Here is a 22,679-nt window from a genome sequence, read left to right as displayed (position 1 = left end):
TCTGTAAATAAAAATTATAATTACAAACATCTCGACATTATAAGCATTTCTACTACATGTTTTCTCTATGTTTAGCCAGCTGACTGTATTCAGTACATGCATAATCACACACATACAATTTTTCTTCTGTAGTATTGCTATATGTTTTTTTCACTTATGGGTTCTTATGCATAATTACAGCAATTAAAAAAAATATAACCTTTTTTTCCTCCTGTATAAATTGTCATAGGTCTTTTCAGACTACTATACTGATTGCATGCATAATCACAAACATCACATCTAAAGCGTTTCTCTCCTGTAAGTATTGCCATATGTTTTTTTTCAAATTACCACTATGACCACATACATAATCACAAACATCACATCTAAAGCGTTTCTCTCCCGTATGTATTGCCATATGTATTTTTTCAAATTACCACTATGACCACATACATAATCACAAACATCACATCTAAGGTAGGAGGGTACACTTCGAATTTTGGCCCCCGTCAATATTTGTTATAAATAGAACTTCGTGATTTTGGATGTCTGTAAATTAAGGTGAGAGATAATGATTATTCTTTAGAAAATTTATACAGCTGATACATGTAAAATTCTGACGTCAGTTAGAAAACTAACTGCTGGTAGCTTTGTAATTTCAATGAGACACCTTTTCGCGGAAAAATTCAAATCACGGAAGGGTTCTGTGCTTGTTGATTGATACTCAGGAAACTTTTCGCTATTTTGTGAAAAAACGAGCTGGATGGGTCCCCATTCCGTTTATATCCTGACGTTCAGTAAGGACTTTTAAATTGAGAAATGCAATAAATTTGGGCATTGTTCTTGCAGCGCCATCATTGTGGGCTGTTCAAAAAGTGCAAAATTGATGATTTTGGCATGCTTTTTTCATGGATGGTGTAAACCTTTCGTTTTGATAACTTTCTTTATTCTTGTATGAGAATCCTGATCTTGCCTTTAAATAAAAGCACAAAACATGCACGCAATTTATAAAATGGCCACCCTGAGTTTGCTCATAAGGGAAGTGCAATATTGCGCCTCGCTACATGTAAGACCGTCCGTGCCCAAAATTTTCGCATCTAAGTGTACCTTGCTACCTTAAGGGAAATCTGCCAGAATTAAATTTTTAAAGAACTCTTAAATTTTTGTGGTTTCACATAGTTTAGAACCTCTTCTTCGATATTCTAAACTTTCTGGGGACTTAAAACGCTACCTGACAGCACAGCAGCCCAAAAATGTTACGGTGAGGACACATAAAAGCATAAAAGTCAATATACACGCATACAATTTTTTAAATTCTAGCTCTAGTAACAAGGTTCTGGTATAGTAAAAACATCATTTTTATCATTATTAACCCACCCAGCGCATATTTGGCCCACCAGCTATGCATTTCGTCAATCAGGGGGATGTTCGGACGGTGGGGACCCCATGAAATAGGAAAATAGGGGGTGGGGACATTTTATTTTCGCAAAATGGTGCAGAATTGCCCTTATATCATTCCTGATGACAATATACGTTAAATCATGTCAGAAAATGGTAAAAATGGATGTATTGTACGTTCTTTGTCTCATAGTGACAATTTGTAACTTTTGGCTAAATTTGCGCATTAGGGGTGGGCAAGTTTATACTCTCTCATACAGACTTCTTTTCATGCTATTGGAAACATTTTTATTTGGTTGAATTTGCGAAAGACATATAAAAGTTCAGAACTAGTAAAACCCTCTTCTGTTCATTAACAGAAAAATCTTAAGGTAGCAGGGTACACTTCGAATTTTGGCCCCCGTCAATATTTGTTATAAATAGAACTTCGTGATTTTGGATGTCTGTAAATTAAGGTGAGAGATAATGATTATTAATTCTTTAGAAATTTTATACAGTTGATACATGTAAAATTCTGATGTCAGTTGGAAAACTAACTGCTGGTAGCTTTGTATGATCAATGAGACACCTTTTCGCGGAAAAATTCAAATCACGGAAGGGTTCTGTGCTTGTTGATTGATACTCAGGAAACTTTTCGCTATTTTGTGAAAAAACGAGCTGGATGGGCCCCCATTCCGTTTATATCCTGACGTTCAGTAAGGAGTTTTAAATCGAGAAATGCAATAAAATTGGGCAGTGTCCTTGCAGCGGGATCATTGTGGGCTGTTCAAAAAGTGCAAAATTGATGATTTTGGCATGCTTTTTTCATAAGGGAAGTGCAATATTGCGACTGACTCGCTACATGTAAGACCGTCCTTGCCCAAAATTTTCGCATCTAAGTGTGCCCTGCTACCTAAAGCGTTTCTCTCCTGTATGTATTGCCATATGTATTTTTTCAAATTACTACTATGACCACATACATAATCACAAACATCACATCTAAAGCGTTTCTCTCCTGTATGTATTGCCATATGTATTTTTTCAAATTACCACTATAACCACATACATAATCACAAACATCACATTTTTAGCATTTCCTTCCTGCATGTATTATCATATCTTTTCAGATAATCTCTATGAAATGTTTTTCTCCAGTTTGTATTGACATATGTCTTTTCACATAACTACTTACATTACTTTCATAATCACAAACATCACATCTAAAGCATTTCTCTCCTGTATATATTGTTACATGTACATTTTGTATACGTCTTTTTAGATAATCACTATGATTATATACATAATTACAAATATCACATTAAAAACGTTTTTCTCTTGCATGTCTTGCCATGTGTTTTTTCAAACTACCACTATGATTACTTGCAAAATCACAAACATTACAGTTAAAACGCTTTTCTCCAGTATGTATTGCCATATGTTTTTTCATATTACCACTAATATTACATTCATAATCACAAACATCACAACTAAAGCATTTCTCTCCTGTATGTACTGTCATATGTCTTTTCAGATTACGACTACAATAACATGCAAAACCACAAACACCACACTTAAAACGCTTTTCTCCAGTATGTATTATCATATGTCTTTTCATACGACTACTAACATTACATACATAACCACAAACATCACATTTAAAACGTTTCTCTATTGCATGTATCCTCATATGTTTCCTCAACTGACTGCGTTGATTACATGCATCATTACAAACATTACATTTGAAAAGTTTTTCTCCACTGTGTATTGCCATATGTTTTATCAGATTACCTCTGTTATTACATGCATAATCACAAACATTGCATTTAAAACTTTTTTCTCCTGTATGTATTGTCATATGTGTTTTCAGATCACTACTTGTATAACATGCATAATCACAAACGTCACATTTAAAGCGTTTTTCTCCAGTATGTATTGCCATATGTGTTTTCAGACGACTGCTTTGATAACATGCATAACCACAAACATCGCATTTAAAGCGTTTTTCTCCACTATGTATTACCATATGTTTTTTCAGAGTACTTCTGTGATAGCATGCATAATCACAAACATCACATTTAAAGCGTTTTTCTCCACTATGTATTGCCATGTGTTTTTTCAGATTACTTCTACGATTACATGCATAATCACAAGCATCGCATTTAAAATTTTTTTCCCCTGTATGTTTTGTCATATGTGCTTTCAGATCACTACTTCCATTACATGCATAATCACACACATCACATTTAAAGGGTTTTTTGTCTGTATGTACTATCATATGTGTTTTCATATTACTGCTTGTATAACATGCATAATCACAAACGTCACACTTAAAGGGATTTTCTCCAGTATGTATTGCCATATGTGTTTTCAGATGACTGCTTTGATTACATGCATAATCACAAACGTCACATTTAAAGCGTTTTTCTCCAGTATGAACTGTCATATGTATTTTTATATAACCACTTGTGTTAGATGAATAATCACAAACACCACATGTAAAGCGTTTCTCTCCTGAATGCATCGCCATATGTCATGTATCTGTTGTCAGACTACTACTACTAGACTAGTATTAAATGCATAATCACAAATATGACATTTAAACATTCCTCTCCTGTTTGTATTGTCTTATATCGTGTAAGGATATAACTTTCATTACAAGCAGTCAGAAACTTCACAGCAATAGTGTTTCTCTCCTGTATGTACTGTCATATGTTTCTCCAGGTCACAGTTCCTTTCTTTACAAGACCGCTTCTGTTATACTGTAAGTGTATTAATATTAGCGGAGTATTAATTTTCGCGCAATTAGCGGGATCAGGCATGCGCTAATTCATGTCTACCGTTAATATTAGACTGAATTGAAAGGCTCTTCTTTAAAAAGTGATATTTATAGTATTGATAATACCGTAATTACAATGCAACATAACACAGAGAAATATATATTTATTGTGTAAATATGACAATGACTGCATTCCTAACTATTATTCTGCAGAAAGTTTTGAATAAAATGATTTAACCTGTTTGAACGTTTTTATGGCCATATTGCAGACATAAGATCAGAAAATAATGTAAAACCAGACTCCCGCCATTTCACGTTAAACAACCATAGCACAAATGATGTCGACGTCACGATACTATTGACTACACAAAAAACCATCAACATCAGGCTCCGAACGGAAGAAACATTAATAGCGAAATTCAAAACAAGAACTCCAGCAGGACTCAACATTATAAATTAAAATGAGCAACATCAAATTAGAAAAGAAGAAATTACCTGATGACGCAATTACCCGATACGAAACGCATGAAAAATTTAGAATTAAATATGTATGCATCACTTGTGATAACACATTCAGCAGGAGGGAACACTTAAAAATACACTCAACAGAACAACATTACACACCACTGACGCATTTCATAACTAGATATGAGGACACTAAACCTAAACCAGCAGCAGAAAAAGTTAAACCATGGACACCGCCATTTGAAGCTACACCAAAATTTAGAACAGTTCCAGGAAGCAAACCTTGGCTGAAGGAAGAATCTACACCCAAAACAACATCAGTTAAAAAAATCCTACACAAAATGAGAAGACCAATGCTACTGTCTCCATTACCAGAATCACCCATCCGGTCAACAGACCCCTCACCATCCACCAGCAATACAAGTATAGACACTATGTGCCAAGATGAAAGAACAACATTACTAGACATTCAAATAAGTATTTATTCAATATATGGCATTTTTGAAAAGAACTGTTAATTATCATCTACGATTTCTATAACAATTTTCACTAACACTAAATAACAACTGCTCCCTAGGACAATATTTACAATTCTATTTTTAGACATACATCACGTGACATTTGCTCCCAAATTTTTGTACCTTAGTAGATTTGTTTCTGTTATTTGTTCACCCTGATGAAAACTCGTGAAGAGTCAAAACGTCGGTCATTTTAATAAATCTGTAAATTTTAATCTGTGTTGGTTGTTAGTTCCACTATCTTATCTTACTCTTAGTGTTTGAATATTAGTACAAAAGTCATCTATTTTTGTAAATTTAGATGCAGTTTTTTTATCTTCGCCATTGTTCGTAAACATGGTATATAACACCTTCGGAGTAGATCGCCAGTTTGTCTGGTCACGCTTATTACGAGTGTCACTATAACATTTTACTGCTTTGAAAACCAAGTGCAAATCTGAAAACAAACAATTATCACAATTCTGCACTGTATACATGTACAAATTTACAGTATACAGGTTAACTGATCTAAACAGATGTAGATTTTATGTCATACTGTAGACCTATGCATGTTTATGTTTATTTGCCTGGTCGATTTCATTACGAATATTATTCAGCCACCAATTGGCTATTTTAGCGCTGATGACACTGCGCTAATACAGGTACACGCTAATAAGTCGAAACTACTCAATTAAAGGCGTTTGCGCTAAACTTTAGCTGCGCTAATAAAAGTACACTTACAGTATGCAAAATTACAATGCATTTACCTCCTGTATGCATTCTAATATGTTCTTCAGATGACTGCTGTGGCAATATTCTCAACCTTCTTTTTACAATGTTACATGTCACTTCAAATAAGTGTTTCAAATACACCCAATTTCACAAAACATAATATTGACAGCTGGTCCCTCCTGGGTATATTCCCATGTGTCACATATATATGCCTCATTTTACGTTTTACGAATATCTATGTCGGAAATGGGTTCATAAGGAATATCGATCATGTGCAGATTCTCTTCTGTAGTCTATAGTAATGTCCCGGCTCTGTGTATTTGTACAGATAGTACATTTACTTCACTTTTCTCTGCTAAGCTGGTGTCACAATCATGTGTCGTTTAGCGATCTGCAAAGACCTACAAAATACAAAATTAGTAAACGTATTGCATAAACAAGAGGGCCAAGATGGCCCTAGGTCGCTCACCTGAGAAACACACCATAAAAGTATAAACATGATTGACCTTGTGATTTCATGGAAACAAAGATTCTGGCAAATTTTCATTTGGATGGACCAAAAATGTGGTCCCTTCAAGTTTAAACAAGTATTTTCTTTGATATGACCTAGTGACCAAGTTTTTGACACAAGATGACCCATATTCAAATATGGCCTAGATTTAATCAAGGCAATCATTCTGACCAAATTTCATGAAGATCAATTGAAAAATACAGCTTCTATTGCATACACAAGGTTTTTCTTTGGTTTGACCTAGTGACCTTCTTTTTGACCCAAGATGACCCATATTCAAACTCAACCTAGATTTCATTAAGGCAATCATTCTAATCTAATTTCATGAAGATCAATTGAAAAATACAGTCTCTGTTGCATACACAAGGTTTTTCTTTGATTTGACCTAGTGACCTAGGTTTTGATCCCAAATGATCAATATTCGAACATAGCCGAGATTTCATCAAGGCAATGATTCTGACCAAATTTCATCTAGATCAACTGAAAAATATAGCTTCTATTGTAGACACAAGGTTTTTCTTTTATTTGACCTGGTGACCTAGTTTTTGACCCCAGATGACCCATATTCAAACTCGACCTAGATTTCATTCAGGCAATCATTCTAATCTAATTTCATGAAGATCAATTGAAAAATACAGTCTCTGTTGCATACACAATGTTTTTCTTTGATTTGACCTAGTGACCTAGGTTTTGACCCCAAATGACCAATATTCGAACTCGACCTAGATTTCATCAAGGCAAGATTCTGACCAAACTTTATGAAGATCAATTGAAAAATATAGCTTCTATTGTAGACGCAAGGTTTTTCTTTTATTTGACCTGGTAACCTAGTTTTTGATCCCAGATGACCCATATTCAAACTCGACCTAGATTTCATCAAGGCAATCACTCTGACCAAATTTCATGAAGATCAATTGAAAAATAGAGCCTCTATCGTATACACAAGGTTTTTCTTTGATTTGACCTAGTGACCTAGTTTTTGATCCCAGATGACGCATATTCGAAAACAGCCTAGATTTCATCAAGGCAATCATTCTGATCAAATTTTATGAAGATCAATTGAAAAATACAGCTTCTATCGTATACACAAAGTTTTTCTTTGATTTGACCTAGTGACCTAGTTTTTGTCCCCAGATGACCCATATTCGAACTAGACCTAGATTTTATCAAGGCAATCATGCTGACCAAATTTCATGAAGATCAGTTGAAAAATACAGCTTCTATCGCATACACAAGGTTTTTCTTTGATTTGACATAAAGACCTACTTTTTGACCCAAGATGACCCATATTCAAACTCAACCTAGATTCCATCAAGGCAATCATTCTGACTTAATTTCATATAGATCAATTGAAAAATACAGCCTCTATTGCATACACAATGTTTTTCTTTGATTTGATCTAGTGACCTAGTTTTTGACCCCAGATGACCCATATTCAAGCTCAACATAGATTTCATCAAGGCAATCATTCTTACTTAATTTCATGAAGATCAATTGAAAAATACAGCTTCTATTGCATACACAAAGTTTTTCTTTGATTTGACCTAGTGACCTAGTTTTTGACCCCAGATGACCCATATTCAAACTCAACCTAGATTTTATCAGGGCAATCATTCTGACCAATTTTATGAAGATCAATTGAAAAATACAGCTTCTATCGTATACACAAGGTTTTTCTTTGATTTGATCTAGTGACCTAGTTTTTGACCCCAGATGACCCATAATCGAAATCGACCTAGATTTCATCAAGGCAATCATTCTGATCAAATTTCATGAAGATCAATTGAAAAATACAGCCTCTATCGCATACACAAAGATTTTCTTTGATTTGACCTCGTGGCCTTGTTTTTGATCCCAGATGACCCACATTCGAACTCGACCTAGAATTCATCAAGGCAATCATTCTGACCACATTTCATGAAGATCAATTGAAAAATACAGCCTCTATCGCATATATATACAATATGTTATACAAAACACTTAAAATTTGCAAATATAAATATAAAAACCTAGTTTTTTTCATATGGATTTTTTTAGGCCGTTAATAAAGTTATCATCTAAGTTATTTAAAGAAACAACAAAGGGAAATTACTCCTAAAAACCTATATATTATAAGTCCGCAAGAAACTCTTTATCAGGTAGAGATAGGTCAAAATACACCTAAGAATCAGATGTAACATGCATGTTGTACCACAGGAAAGTGGTCTCAATTTTTCCCTACGGCCAGTAATAAAAATTTTACAATATAATCTATTTATAGTAACATGATGGCCCTATATCGCTCACCTGTTATCATTGCACTTGAGGACAAGAAGGTACTCAGAAAAAACATCTAAGTCCAAAGGACAGAAACAAATAAGGGAAGAAATTAAACCAAAAAGAAAAAAAAAATTCTTAAAAGGTACAAATATGTCAAAATACACCTAAAAATTGGAGGTACCATCCATGTTGTATCACAGAAAAGTGGTCTCAGTTTTTCTCTACGGCAAATAATAAACAAGAGGACCATGATGGTCCTGAATCGCTCACCTGTCCCAACATGACCCAGTTTTGAACTGAGTATGACGTCGTTTTTTTTTCTATTATTTGACATAGTGACCTAGTTTTTGAGCTCATGTGAACCAGTTTTGAACCTGACCTAGATATCATAAAGATGAACATTCAGACCAACTTTCATACAGATCCCATGAAAAATATGGCCTCTAGAGAGGTCACAAGGTTTTTTCATTATTTGACCTACTGACCTAGTTATTGACGGCACGTGACCCAGTTTCAAACTTGACCTAGATATCATCAAGATGAACATTCAGACCAACTTTCATACAGATCCCATGAAAAATATGGCCTCTAGAAAGGTCACAAGGTTTTTCTATTATTTGACCTACTGACCTAGTTTTTGAAGGTACATGACCCAGTTTCAAACTTTACCTAGATATCATCAAGGTGAACATTCTGACCAATTTTCATGAAGATCTTGTGAAAAATATGGCCTCTAGAGAGGTCACAAGGTTTTTCTATTTTTAGACCTACTGACCTAGTTTTTAACCACAGTTGACCCAGTTTCGAACTTGGCCTACATATCATCAAGGTGAACATTCAGGCCAACCTTCATACAGATCCCATGAAAAATATGGCCTCTAGAGAGGTCACAAGGTTTTTTTTATTATTTGACCTACTGACCTAGTTACTGATGGCACGTGACCCAGTTTCGAAACTGACCTAGATATCATCAAGGTGAACATTCTGACCAATTTTCATGAAGATCCATTCAAAAGTATGACCTCTAGAGAGGTCACAAGGTTTTTCTATTTTTAGACCTAATGACCTAGTTTTTGACCGCAGCTGAACCAGTTTCGAACTTGACCTAGATATCATCAAGATAAACATTCAGACCAACTTTCATACAGATCCCCTGAAAAATATGGCCTCTAGAGAGGTCACAAGGTTTTTCTATTATTTGACCTACTGACCTAGTTTTTAAAGGCATGTGACCCAGTTTCGAACTTGACCTAGATATCATCAAGGTAAACATTCTGACCAATTTTCATGAAGATCTTTTTAAAAATATGGCCTCTAGAGAGGTCACAAGGTTTTTCTATTTTTAGACCTACTGACCTAGTTTTTGACCGCATGTGACCCATTTTCGAACTTGACCTAGATATCATCAAGATAAACACTCTGACCAACTTTCATAAAGATCCCATGAAAAATGTGACCTCTAGAGAGGTCACAAGCAAAAGTTTACGCACGGACGACGGACGCTGCGTGATCACAAAAGCTCACACTGTCACTTTGTGACATGTGAGCTAAAAAGTTACTAAAAACAAGCTATTTATAGTAACGTAAAAGGGAATTAATTAAAAAAAAAAAAAAGACTGTAAATTAACAAAAGAAGGATCTGCCAAATAAATCTGTTGACGTAAATGAAATTTCAGATCAGTATCTTCATTAGTTATGGAGATATACACATTTTAATTTGAAATAAAGGGAGGTAATTTAACATAAAATCAGTCTATAGTTATCTACCCTCATTGGCTCAGTCCAATTAATGACAATAATGAAATTTCAATAAGTCCTGTAAGTATTTACTGATATAAATCCATTTTGATTACAATCAGGGGAGGTAATCAGATATAAAATAACTCTGGAACCTAAGAATGGATCTGATTTGCAATGGAATCCAAGATTTATTGTTGTTGAAGATATTTTGGAAGTTTGTATCAAATAAAACCATAAATGAAGTCTCTATATGGCTGCAAAAGCCAAAATAGCCAATTTTGGACCTTTAAGGGGCCATAACTCTGGAACCCATGAAGGAATCTGGACAGTTCAAGAAAGGAATCGAGAGCTTGTAGTGATACAAGTTCTTTGCAAGTTTGGTTAAAATCAAATCATAAATGAAGCTGCTATTGTGCAGACAAGGTCAAAGAGCTAATTTTGGCCCTTTCAGGGGCCATAACTCTGGAATCCATTATGAGATCTGGCCGTTTTAAGAAAGGAACCAAGATCTTATAGTGACACAAGTTTTGTGCAAGTTTGATTAAATTCAAATCATAAATGAAGCTGCTATTGTGCAGACAAGGTCAAAATAGCTAATTCTGGCCCTTTCAGGGGCCATCACTCTGGAACCCATAACGGAATCTGGCCAGTTCAAGAAAGGAACCAAGATCATATGGTGATACAAGTTGTGTGCAAGTTTAGTTAAAATAAAATCATAAATGAAGCTGCTATTGTGCAGACAAGGTCAAAATAGCTAATTCTGGCCCTTTCAGGGGCATTAACTCTGGAACCCATTATGGAATCTGACCAGTTCAAGAACGGAACCAAGATCTTATGGTGATACAAGTTGTGTGCCAGTTTGGTAAAAATCAAATTATAACTAGAAATTGCTTTTGTAAAAAAGCACATGTCTCCCCCAATGCAAAGTCCTATAGGCAAGAAGTCATTAGGGGTCAGGAGCGAAAGTCAAAGAGACACTGATGGTTGGCTGCAATAGGGATCATCTACTTCGCATGTCCAGTCATCCCGCTAAATTTCAACACTATTGGCCTAGTGGTTCTCAAGTCACTGTTCAGGCTCCTGTGACCTTGACCTTTGATCAAGTGACCTCAAAATAAATAGGGGTCATCTACTCTGCATGTCCAATCATCCTATTAAGTTTCAACATTCTTGGTCAAGTGGTTCTCAAGTTATTTTCCAGAAATGATTTTACATGACCAGGCCCCTGTGACCTTGACCTTTAATAGACTGACCCCAAAATCAATAGGAGTCATCTACTCTGCATGTTCAATCATCCTATGAAGTTTCAACATTCTGGGTCAAGTGGTTATCAAGTTATTGATTGGAAATTGTTTTCCATGTTCAGGCTCCTGTGACCTTGACCTTCAATAGAGTGACCCCAAAATTGATAGGGGTCATCTACTCTGCATGTTCAATTATCCTATGAAGTTTCAACATTCTGGATCAGGAGGTTCTGAAGTTATTGATCGGAAATGGTTCTCAATGTTCAGGCCCCTGTGCCTTGACCTTTAACGGAGTGACCCCAAAAACAATAGGGGTCATTTATTCTGCATAAACAATCATCCTATGAAGTTTCAACATTCTGGGTCGAGTGGTTTTCAAGTTACTGACCTGAAATGGTTTTCAATGTTCAGGCCCCTGTGACCTTGACCTTTAACGGAGTGACTCCAAAATCAATAGGGGTCATCTACTTTGCATGTACAATCATCCTATGAAGTTTCAACATTCTGGGTCAAGTGGTACTAAAGTTATTGATCGGAAATGGTTTTCAATGTTCAGGCCCCTGTGACCTTGACCTTTGACAGAGTTACCCCAAAAACAATACGGGTCATCTACTCTTTATGATCAATCATCCTATGAAGTTTCAACATTCTGAGTCAAGTGGTTCTCTAGTTATTGATCGGAAATGGTTTTCAATGTTCAGGCCCCTGTGACCTTGACCTTTGACGGAGTGACCCCAAAAACAATACTGGTCATCTACTCTTCATGATCAATCATCCTATGAAGTTTCAACATTCTGGGTAAAGTGGTTCTCTAGTTATTGATCGGAAATGGTTTTCAATGTTCAGGCCCCTGTGACCTTGACCTTTGATGGAGTGACCCCAAAAACAATAGGGGTCATCTACTCTTCATGATCAATCATCCTATGAAGTTTCAACATTCTGGTTTTGTTTGTGTTCGGGTTTAACGTCTTTTCAACATTTTTTCAGTCATATAAACGACGGTGTCTACTTGTAGCAGTGAGCACAATGCCCGACTTTATAGTGCTGCCTCACTGGAATATCACGCCGTAGACACGTGGCATGATACCCCACCCAGTCACATTATACTGACACCGGGCTGACCAGTCCTAGCACTATCCACTTAATGCTGAGCGCCAAGCGAGGAAGCTGCTAGTACCATTTTTTACGTCTTTGGTATGACGCGGCCGGGGATCGAACCCACGACCTCCCGCACTCAAAGCGGACGCTCTACCACTAGGCTACCGAGGCGGTTTCAACATTCTGGGTCAAGTGGTTCTCGAGTTATTGATCGGAAATGGTTTTCAATGTTCAGGCCCCTGTGACCTTGACCTTTGACAGGGTGACCCCAAATTCAATAGGGATCATCTACTCTTCATGACCAATCATCCTATGAAGTTTCAACATTCTGGGTCAAGTGATTCTCTAGTTATTGATCGGAAATGGTTTTCAATGTTCAGGCCCCTGTGACCTTGACCTTTGATGGAGTGACCCCAAAATCAATAGGGGTCATCTACTCTTCATGACCAATCATCCTATTAAGTTTCAACATTCTGGGTCGAGTGGTCCTCTAGTTATTGACCGGAAATGGTTTTCAATGTTCAGGCCCCTGTGACCTTGACCTTTGACAGAGTGACCCCCAAAACAACAGGGGTCGTCTACTTCAGCAGCCCTACAACCCTATGAAGTTTGAAGGTTCTAGGTCAAATGGTTCTCCAGTTATTGCTCGGAAATGAAGTGTGACGTACGTACGGACGGACGGACAGGGCAAAAACAATATGTCTCCCCCAGAGGGAGGGAGACATAAAATATAGCTGCTATTGTGCAGACAAGGTCAAAATAGCTAATTTTGGCCCTTTCAGTGGCCATAACTCTGGAACCTATATTGGGATCTGGCCAGTTCAAGAAAGGAACCGAGCTCTTATGGTGATACAAGTTGTGTGCAAGTTTGGTTAAAATAAAATCATAAATGAAACCATTACCATGCAGACAAGAAATTGTTGACGGACGCACGGACTGACGACGGACGAAGGGTGATCACAAAAGCTCACCTTGTCACTATGTGACAGGTGAGCTAATACAAGAGGACCATGATGGTCCTGAATCGCTCACCTCTTCCCACATGATCCAGTTTTGAGTATGACGTAGTATTTTATATTATTTGACATAGTGACCTAGTTTTTGAGCTCATGTGACCCAGTTTTGAACTTGACCTACATATTATCAAGATAAAAATTCTGACCAATTTTCATGAAGATCCACTGAAAAATATGGTCTCTAGAGAGGTCACAAGGTTTTTCTATTATTTGACCTATTGACCTAGTTTTTTAAGGCACGTGACCCAGTTTCAAACTTGACCTAGATATCATCAAGGTGAACATTCTGACCAATTTTCATGAAGATCCATTCAAGGGTATGGCCTCTATAGAGGTCACAAGGTTTTTCTATTTCAAGACCTACTGACCTAGTTTTTGATCGCAGTTGACCCAGTTTCAAACTTGACCTAGATATCATCAAGATAAACATTCAGACCAATTTTCATATAGATGCCATGAAAAATATGGCCTCTAGAGAGGTCACAAGGTTTTTTCATTATTTGACCTACTGACCTACTTTTTGATGGCACGTGACCCACTTTCGAACTTGACCTAGATATCAACAAGATGAACACTCTGACCAATTTTTATGGAGATCCATTCACAAGTATGGCCTCTAGAGAGGTCACAAGGTTTTTCTATTTTTAGACCTACTGACCTAGTTTTTGTCCGCACATGACCCTGTTTCGAACTTGACCTAGATATCATCAAGATGAACATTCAGACCAACTTTCATGAAGATCCATTGAAAAATATGGCCTTTAGAGGGGTCACAAGGTTTTTCTATTATTTGACCTACTGACCTAGTTTTTGATGGCACGTGACCCACTTTCGAAGTTGACCTAGATATCATCAAGATGAACATTCAGACCAACTTTCATACAGATCCCATGGAAAATATGGCCTCTAGAGAGGTCACAAGGTTTTTCTATTATTTGACCTACTGACCTAGTTTTTAACCGCACGTGACCCAGTTTCGAACTTGACCTAGATATCATCAAGATGAACATTCAGACCAACTTTCATACAGATCCCATGAAAAATATGGCCTTTAGAGAGGTCACAAGGTTTTTCTATTATTTGACCTACTGACCTAGTTTTTGACAGCACGTGACCCAGTTTCGAACTTGACCTAGATATCATCAAGATGAACGTTCTAACCAATTTTCATGAAGATCTTGTGAAATATATGGCCTCTAGAGAAGTCACAAGGTTTTTCTATTTTTAGACCTACTGACCTAGTTTTTGAAGGCACGTGACCCAGTTTCGAACTTGACCTAGATATCATCAAGGTGAACATTCTGACCAATTTTCATGAAGATCCATTGAAAATTATGGCCTCTAGAGAGGTCACAAGGTTTTTCTATTTTTAGACCTACTGACCTAGTTTTTGACGGCACGTGACCCAGTTTCGAACTTGACCTAGATATCATCAAGGTGAACATTCTGACCAACTTTCATAAAGATCCCATGAAAAATGTGACCTCTAGAGTGGTCACAAGCAAAAGTTTACGGACGGACGCACGGACGGACGACGGACACCGCGCGATCACAAAAGCTCACCTTGTCACTTTGTGACAGGTGAGCTAAAAAAAAGGTATTAATTCTAAAGATGAGGCTGTCTCATGGTGGTGATCATTTGTGCCAAGTTACATCAAAATCCTTCCATGCATGAAGAAGAAATGCTCTGAACAAAATCATTCTTGAATTTGACCTCTGACCTCTAAATGAGACCTTAACCTTAGACCTAGGGACCTGGTTCTTGCGCATGACAATCTGTCTCATGGTGGTGAACATTTGTGTCAAGTTACATCAACCCCCCCCCCCCACCCCACCCCAATGCATAAAGAGGAAATGCTCCAGAAAGAGTCATTCTTGTATCCGACATTTGGCCTCTAAGTGTGGCCTTGACCTTAGACCTAGAGACCTGGTTCTTGTGCATGATACTCCGTCTCATAGTGGTAAAAATTTGTGCCAAGATATATTAAAATCCCTTTAAAGATTGTAGAGTTCTGGACCGGACAGGAAAAAAACAACCTATTGACATTTGACCTCCAATTACGACCTTGACCTTTGAGCTATGGGTCTGGGTTTTGCGCATGACACGTCATCTTATCATTGGGAACATTTGTGCCAAGTAATATAACAAGAGCTGTCACAGGAGACAGCGTGCTCGACTATTTCGATGCTGGATAGTGAAACTGGGCACATCTGAGGAAACTAGAGCTGTCACTGGAGTGTTTAATGACTCCAATTGTGGATGAAGATATTGCACAATAGCCTGAGCCTATGTCAAAAATATCAACTTAAAGTAATAAGAGAGGTAAAGATAAAATGTATCAAAACACTATATTTAAGTATATCCTAAGAAAAAAGGGGCATAATTCATTAAATATTGGTACCAGAGTTATGTACCTTGTGTCATATGATGTGGGTGATGATGTTGAACAATTATTTTAAGTCTGAATCAAATCCATTCAGTAATAACAGAGACAGAGTGAAAGTGCATCAAAACTTTAACCTAAAATTCTAAGTAAAAAGGGGGAATAATTAATGAAAAATTGGTGCCAGAGTTATGCACCTTGCGTCATATGGTGTGGATGATGATGTTGAACAACTATTTTAAGTTTGAATCAAATCCATTCAGTAATAACAGAGACAGAGTGAAAATGCATCAAAACTTTAACCTAAAATTCTAAGTGAAAAGGGGAAATAATTCATGAAAAATTAGTCCCAGAGTTATGCACCTTATGTCATATGATAAAGGTAATGATGTTGAACAATTGTTTAAGTTTGAATCAGATCCATTCAGTAATATAACATAGAGTGAAAGTGCATAAAACTTTAACCTGAAATTCTAAGTTAAAAGGGGAAATAATTCAAGAAAAAATGGTGCCAGAGTTATGCACCTTGTGTCATATGATGTGGGTGATGATGTTGAACAACTATTTTAAGTTTGAATCAAATCCATTCAGTGATAACAGAGATAGAGTGAAAGTGCATCAAAACTTTAACATGAAAAATCTAAGTGAAAAGGGGGGATAATTCATGAAATATTGGTGCCAGAGTTATGGCCCTTAGTCAGATGATGTGGATGATGATGAGGAATAAGTATTTCAAGTTTGAATCAAATCCATCAAGTAATTACAGAGATAAGTTGAAAAAAGAGAAAGTGTAAAAAAAACTTTAACCAAGGTGGGAAGCGGAAAGACGCCGACGCCGGGGCGAGTAGGATAGCTCTCCTTATACTTTGTATAGTAGAGCTAAAAATCCCTTCATGGATGGCAGAGTTATGGACCGTACAGGAAAAAAGCCCTGTTGACGTTTGGCCCCCAATTGTGACCTTGACCTTTGAGCCAGGGGTTCGGGTTTTGCACATGACATTCACATCATGAGAAACATTTCTGCCAAGTGATATTAAAATCCCTTAATTAATGACAGAGTTATGGACCGGACAGGAAACAGACCCTGTTCATGCCATGGTAACATCTGACTGCCAAGTGTGACCTTCACCTTTGATCTAGCGTTCTCAAAGTTGTGCGTGACACATCGTCTGATTATGAGGTACATTTATGCCAAGTAAGTCCCTTTAAGGATGGCACAGTTGTGGACCGGACAGGAAACAGACCCTGTTCATACCATGGTAACATTTGACTGCCAAGTGTGACCTTGGCCTTTGAGCTTGTGGTCTCAAAGTTGGGGATGACATATCGTCTGATTATGAGGTACATTTGTGCCAAGTATTATTAAAGTCCCTTTACGGATGGCAGAGTTGTGGACCGGACAGGAAAAACAGCCCTGTTCACCTTTGACCTCCAATTGTGACCTTGACCTTTGAGTAGTGGTCCAGCTTTTGCGCAAGACACGTCGACTCATCATGGGGAACATTCGTGCCAAGTAATATAAAAATCCCTTCATGGATGACAGTTATTGACCGGATACAAAATTGCGGACGGATGGACAGACGGAATGAAAAGTGCATTCCTATAGTCCCCGAAACTGGTTTTCAAACAGTATGGGACTAATAAAACCTGTTAAGTTGACATCCATTGATAATCGTTAGGGAAACTCAACACCTCTTGTTCACAAAACATTTTAGACTCAGCTGAGTTTGATAATGAAACATTATATACATGTATATGCAATTTACATTTACTTGTATATTTAAATTAAGATGTACTGTTCATGACTGTTTATATCAGACCATTCAGTACTGATGGTTTGTACGAACTAGAATTTAATCTTGAACTTATTAGTTATGAAACCTGTACAATGCATGTCAACTTATCACAGCTGGCAAGTGTGTGAAATTTCAGTCCATTTCCATTAATTAATGGGTACTGAGCTACCAGGTTACATGCACATACAAAACTAAACCAAAAATCATTAAGTCGAAAAAGGGACATAATTTTTAAATATCCTAAGTAGACTTAAGAACCCTGTGCATTGCACGTCAGATGATCACAGTAAACATGTATCTGAAGTTTCCATTCATTCCCATGAGTGAGTACAGAGAAACCAGCTTCTAAGATGAAAAGGGGTAAAAAAGCAGAACAGATTCATCGTTCATTTGGCCTTTTTTATATTAGAATTGTAGAGATGTCCGGAGAAAGGGCGATACACAGACTACAATGTATTAAATATACATATATTTACACGACAGAATTCATGTCAGAAGGCATACAGACACTAAATAGGAAAATGGCGCGATAAAAATGGTAGTCGCATAATGACGGAATCAAATAGTCCTCAGTTTTTTTGCTCTGTAGAGCTATTTTCTTAGCAGTCTTTTTGCTGAAATCACATGACAGATCTATGCTTGACATGTATATGATGTAGGTAGCACTTTCATATAGTCAAAATAATTCAACGTTCAGATTGTTTTATATTTATGACCGGCAATCTAAACGTCAAAACTTTGAAGGACAAAAATAATGGAAGATAAAATCACAATAGGAGAGATCGCCCTGACGTCACGCATCAACACCTGTTTATCTGGTGGTGGGCAAAACAAAATAATTTTACATCGTTTGTGTATGGGATCGGAATTTTTAATTGTTAATAACTTTTTCGTTCATATATGGATTTTAAAAATTCAAAAAGTTTTGAAATGCTTATGATCTTCATATTTTCTTATTCAAATATCTTTTGAAAATAGCTTACCGTTTTAAATGACGTATGATTTTAATAGCGGCATAGCGATGCTCCAAACTTTTATAAAAAACACTGTAAGTTAAGCGTTCATAATTAATCCATTTTATTTCGAAATAATAATTAAAAGTTATCAATAAATTGCTTGTTTTATATCCTTTCCATTGATCAAAAAATTATTGATATTATTTATGTTTTAAGAAAATTTAAGCAGTTAGAAAAAACATCACTGTTAACAAAAAACATGGTCGCTCGGCGTCTGCCCACCCGATCTTGGTCTTATCAGTTCTAAAAATAGAATATACAACGGACTTGTGTACAAACACGATCTCTCCTATACACAGTCATGTAAAGTTATTGGTTTTATCACTTGTGTATACACGGTAGTCTACACGGTAAACGTTAATCGTGTACAGTACATACATAGGTTTAAATCACAAACAATTTGTAATTTTTGATATTATATGATAATTTTTACATAAATCAATCAGGAATTGAATCCCCTTTCGATACATGTAAGTTTTATTTGAATTTATGGCCAATTCGCGAAATAATCGGCATTTAAACCTATAGCATCTAAAGCATCAGCACCAATGAAATTGCTTCAACTATTTCGGTCGTTCGAGTGTTTGGCGCGAGTGGGGATATTAGAAATAGAATCAGGCGAAATCAACACCCGTATATACGTCAGGCATGAAAAATTGCTGTTTTAGTGAAATATGTAAGTTTACAACATCATTTATGCATGTTCTAACATATACTTGATGTAGGGCTGGGTACAGCCTTGAAAAAATACCGCGGTATAAACCAGTTTTTTCCTAATTACCGCGGTATATACCACGGTATACCACCATATTTATCGTAAGACACAGCTATGGTAGTGGTCATAAAAATATTGAAAAACTCTCAGAAATACTTAATTTATTATGAGCAACAACGAAGACTAGTTACTTGACTAGAATTAAAGAAAAAAATACTCTGGAATATTAACTTGACTAATGACTAGTTAGATTAATGACCCTTAGTATTTTTTACCAGCGTGTATTCATCGGAAGATGCCATATTGTCTCTAGGGAAGCACTGGGTCACATGTATATAGGTCGCGCTTGTTTGAAGTTCGATTCGTGCACCCATTTGATAAACCATGCAGTAACGTTTACAAATAGTATGAAGGCTTCATTGAATCGTTTTCAAACAAAAAATAATAAATTTCTACTCAACATTTTCTATACTATTTATTTCTTTTTTAATACATGCAGATACATACCGAGATATTTTAAACTATCATCATTTAAACAAGAAGTCGGGACTCACCGAATTTACCAGACTCAAAGTAAAAACAATCGATCATCCATGTTCAATTGCACCATTGGGCCGTTATTTTTGGAAACTAATAATAGTAGCATGGGAATTCCATAATACTCGCGAGAGGTGTGAGGCAGTATAAAGAGATAGATAGATAGAGGTATAAATCGGAAAATCATGCATGATGTCAAAATTTTGCTGTTACGAAAGGCTACATAGACAATGTAAATTAAAAATAAACAGAAGTAGGGATAATGTTGATAAAATACTGGTATTCCCCGAATGGTACCATGGTATCGTACCACGGGAAGATGGTACCACAGTTACCGGTATACCACGCACCTCTAACTTGATGCCCGTTACATACTTCCGTAATCCTAGCCTATCATCATAGGATTGTCTAGGAATACGGAACTTCCGTAATCCTAGAATCGGAGGCTAGGATTACGGTACCGTAATCGTAGCCACTGCCAACTTTTATTGCCATAACTTCCGGTAACTATACGGAGTTAATTGAGTTTCTGTATATCTACTGGTGAAAATGAAAACGAAAGTAATATGCTTTGTATCAAAATAAAATAAAATGGAATAATCTGTAACATTGATAGAATTAAACATTGATGAAATGAGTATTCACAAACTTCAATTTAATGTTGGAAGAAAGTTAACTTAACATAAATTTGTAGTCGTCTGTGTATACCGTCCATCTGTAATGTCGCGGTACTTAACATTCGAGGTAACGACATGAAATGAGAAACAACACAACAGAGTATTTCTTGTCTTTACCGTAATATTTCATGTCATTTGCATCAATAACTGTGTGAAAATAAATCAGTTATCATCCAAGAAACTTCCATGTGTACTTCGAACAACAATAGTCAGCCATTGTCATCATGTGACGTCACATTACTAATTTCGCGGTATAGGTCAACAATTGTGTCAATCAAACTATCAAAGGTTAAAAAAGCACTAAATATCACTCAAACATTGAAAAGCTATCTAAGTTAAACTAACAGGAACACTCAAAAGTAAATAAACGCCAGCTTGAACGTTTTATATCATCGGTTTACAATGGCATTATCAAATATTACTCTCTGGGAAGTGGACACACCAGATATTTTGCAAGTAAACCACAAGGTCTCGGGCATGGTCATAATGTTTCGGACTTGGAGCCTAAGTTATGTACTATTACTGAATATTTTCTATCTGATACTTATCTAACATATTCCAATTCACTGCTAAGTATCATGGGTGTATTTTGAGGGGATGGTCGCGGTGACCCTATCCCCTCCTCCCTCTTAAAATACGTTGAGTTTCGACTTTTATGATGTTTCACCTTATAGTGATATTTCACTCATTTTTGCCTTGCTGGGTATGTTACGTAAAATTTAGTGTTCTCTAACCTATGGGCGGGACTTAGTTTGCATAATTAATGAGGACAAATGCCGAACGGATGGTAGACAAACTTGTAAACATTTGCTTAATTAATGAATATTTTTTATTTTTTTTTGCAATAGATGTGCAAAACACTGCAAAAATACGCTTTTGATAAATATTAACAGATATTTAGCATGGTAACTGCAGGTAAGAACGTTTTTCACTAGCATGCGTGAAATAGGTCACAAACTTTGTCATCTAAACACCACGCAGGTAGCGAAAACTCAAATACCGCGAAATTTTTAGTGATGACGCGTGATTAGTGATGTCGAGTATACTATTCATCCTCAAGAATTTCGACCCAATTATAAAATATATCCCCCACACAGGCACTTGTTCCGGTCAATAAAACACATACAATGCAATATTACACCCCTCTACCAAGGTACGAAAGTCTGCTGGTACGAAAATTTGATGGGCGGTGTTCTCGGCGATTTTTTTACTACGGTACACGTAAATTATTATTATATGCAACTGGACACCTACTGCAGTCGAAAGAGTACACATTTATCTATCGGTTTAAACCGGTACCATATTCTCACCGAGATTTCTGTTCGAGATATAATCAACTTTTTCGCCGTATTTAGCTACCCCACTCTTTTCCACCGTAAAGATTCCATACTGAAGGTTATACACCACTAAAAGACCGGAACTACGTCCGTCCGTCCCGTATTCTTCCTTGTCCGGAGTATTTCTACGTACCCACTGATGATTGTAATCTATAGCGAAACTTCACAGACTTGTTGTTCCGGTCAGATGATTTTTCACGGAGTTATTGCCCTTTGACTATTTAACAGTGCATACAGTAATATACTGTTATCGTTCAGAGTTTTCTCAGCAAGCACAATTTGGAATTTAGCCGCTTTTCATAGGAAGCTTTACTATCAAGAGGACATGTGCATAAACTTATTTTATTTGTGTTCCGGTCTGTGTTGTTCCGGTCAGATGATTTTTCACGGAGTTATTGCCCTTTGACTATTTAACAGTGCATACAGTAATATTCTATTATCGTTCAGAGTTTTCTCAGCAAGCACAATTTGGAATTTAGCCACTCTTCATAGGAAGCTTTACTATCAAGAGGACATGTGCATA

At 36.6% G+C, this 22,679-nt stretch overlaps 2 protein-coding genes across 4 annotated transcripts in view; both read right to left on the bottom strand.

Annotated features, from left to right (window-relative positions):
• The window catches only part of LOC123538539 (probable E3 ubiquitin-protein ligase MID2), a 148,073-nt gene that overhangs the window by 101,338 nt on the left and 24,056 nt on the right, over positions 1–22,679 (bottom strand). The gene's annotated exons all lie outside the window — the stretch shown is intronic.
• Positions 1,754–22,199, bottom strand: LOC123544072 (zinc finger protein 98-like). Of its 2 annotated transcripts, none has more exons than XM_053529985.1 (3): positions 22,130–22,199; positions 5,836–6,227; positions 1,754–4,115 (listed from the first exon to the last, which is right to left on the bottom strand). In XM_053529985.1, exon 3 carries the CDS (start codon positions 3,881–3,883, stop codon positions 2,675–2,677), a length of 1,209 nt encoding a protein of 402 aa, XP_053385960.1. In that variant the 5' UTR covers positions 3,884–4,115; positions 5,836–6,227; positions 22,130–22,199; the 3' UTR covers positions 1,754–2,674. The 2 variants fall into 2 exon arrangements, with proteins under 2 accessions (XP_053385960.1, XP_053385961.1); XM_053529986.1 differs by having other exon boundaries at positions 22,074–22,191.

The sequence above is a fragment of the Mercenaria mercenaria genome, chromosome 18, assembly GCF_021730395.1.
Source record: "Mercenaria mercenaria strain notata chromosome 18, MADL_Memer_1, whole genome shotgun sequence".
Taxonomy (NCBI): Eukaryota; Metazoa; Mollusca; class Bivalvia; order Venerida; family Veneridae; genus Mercenaria; species Mercenaria mercenaria.
Note: the sequence above shows the minus strand (reverse complement) of the source record. Positions and strands in the feature narration are given on the sequence as shown.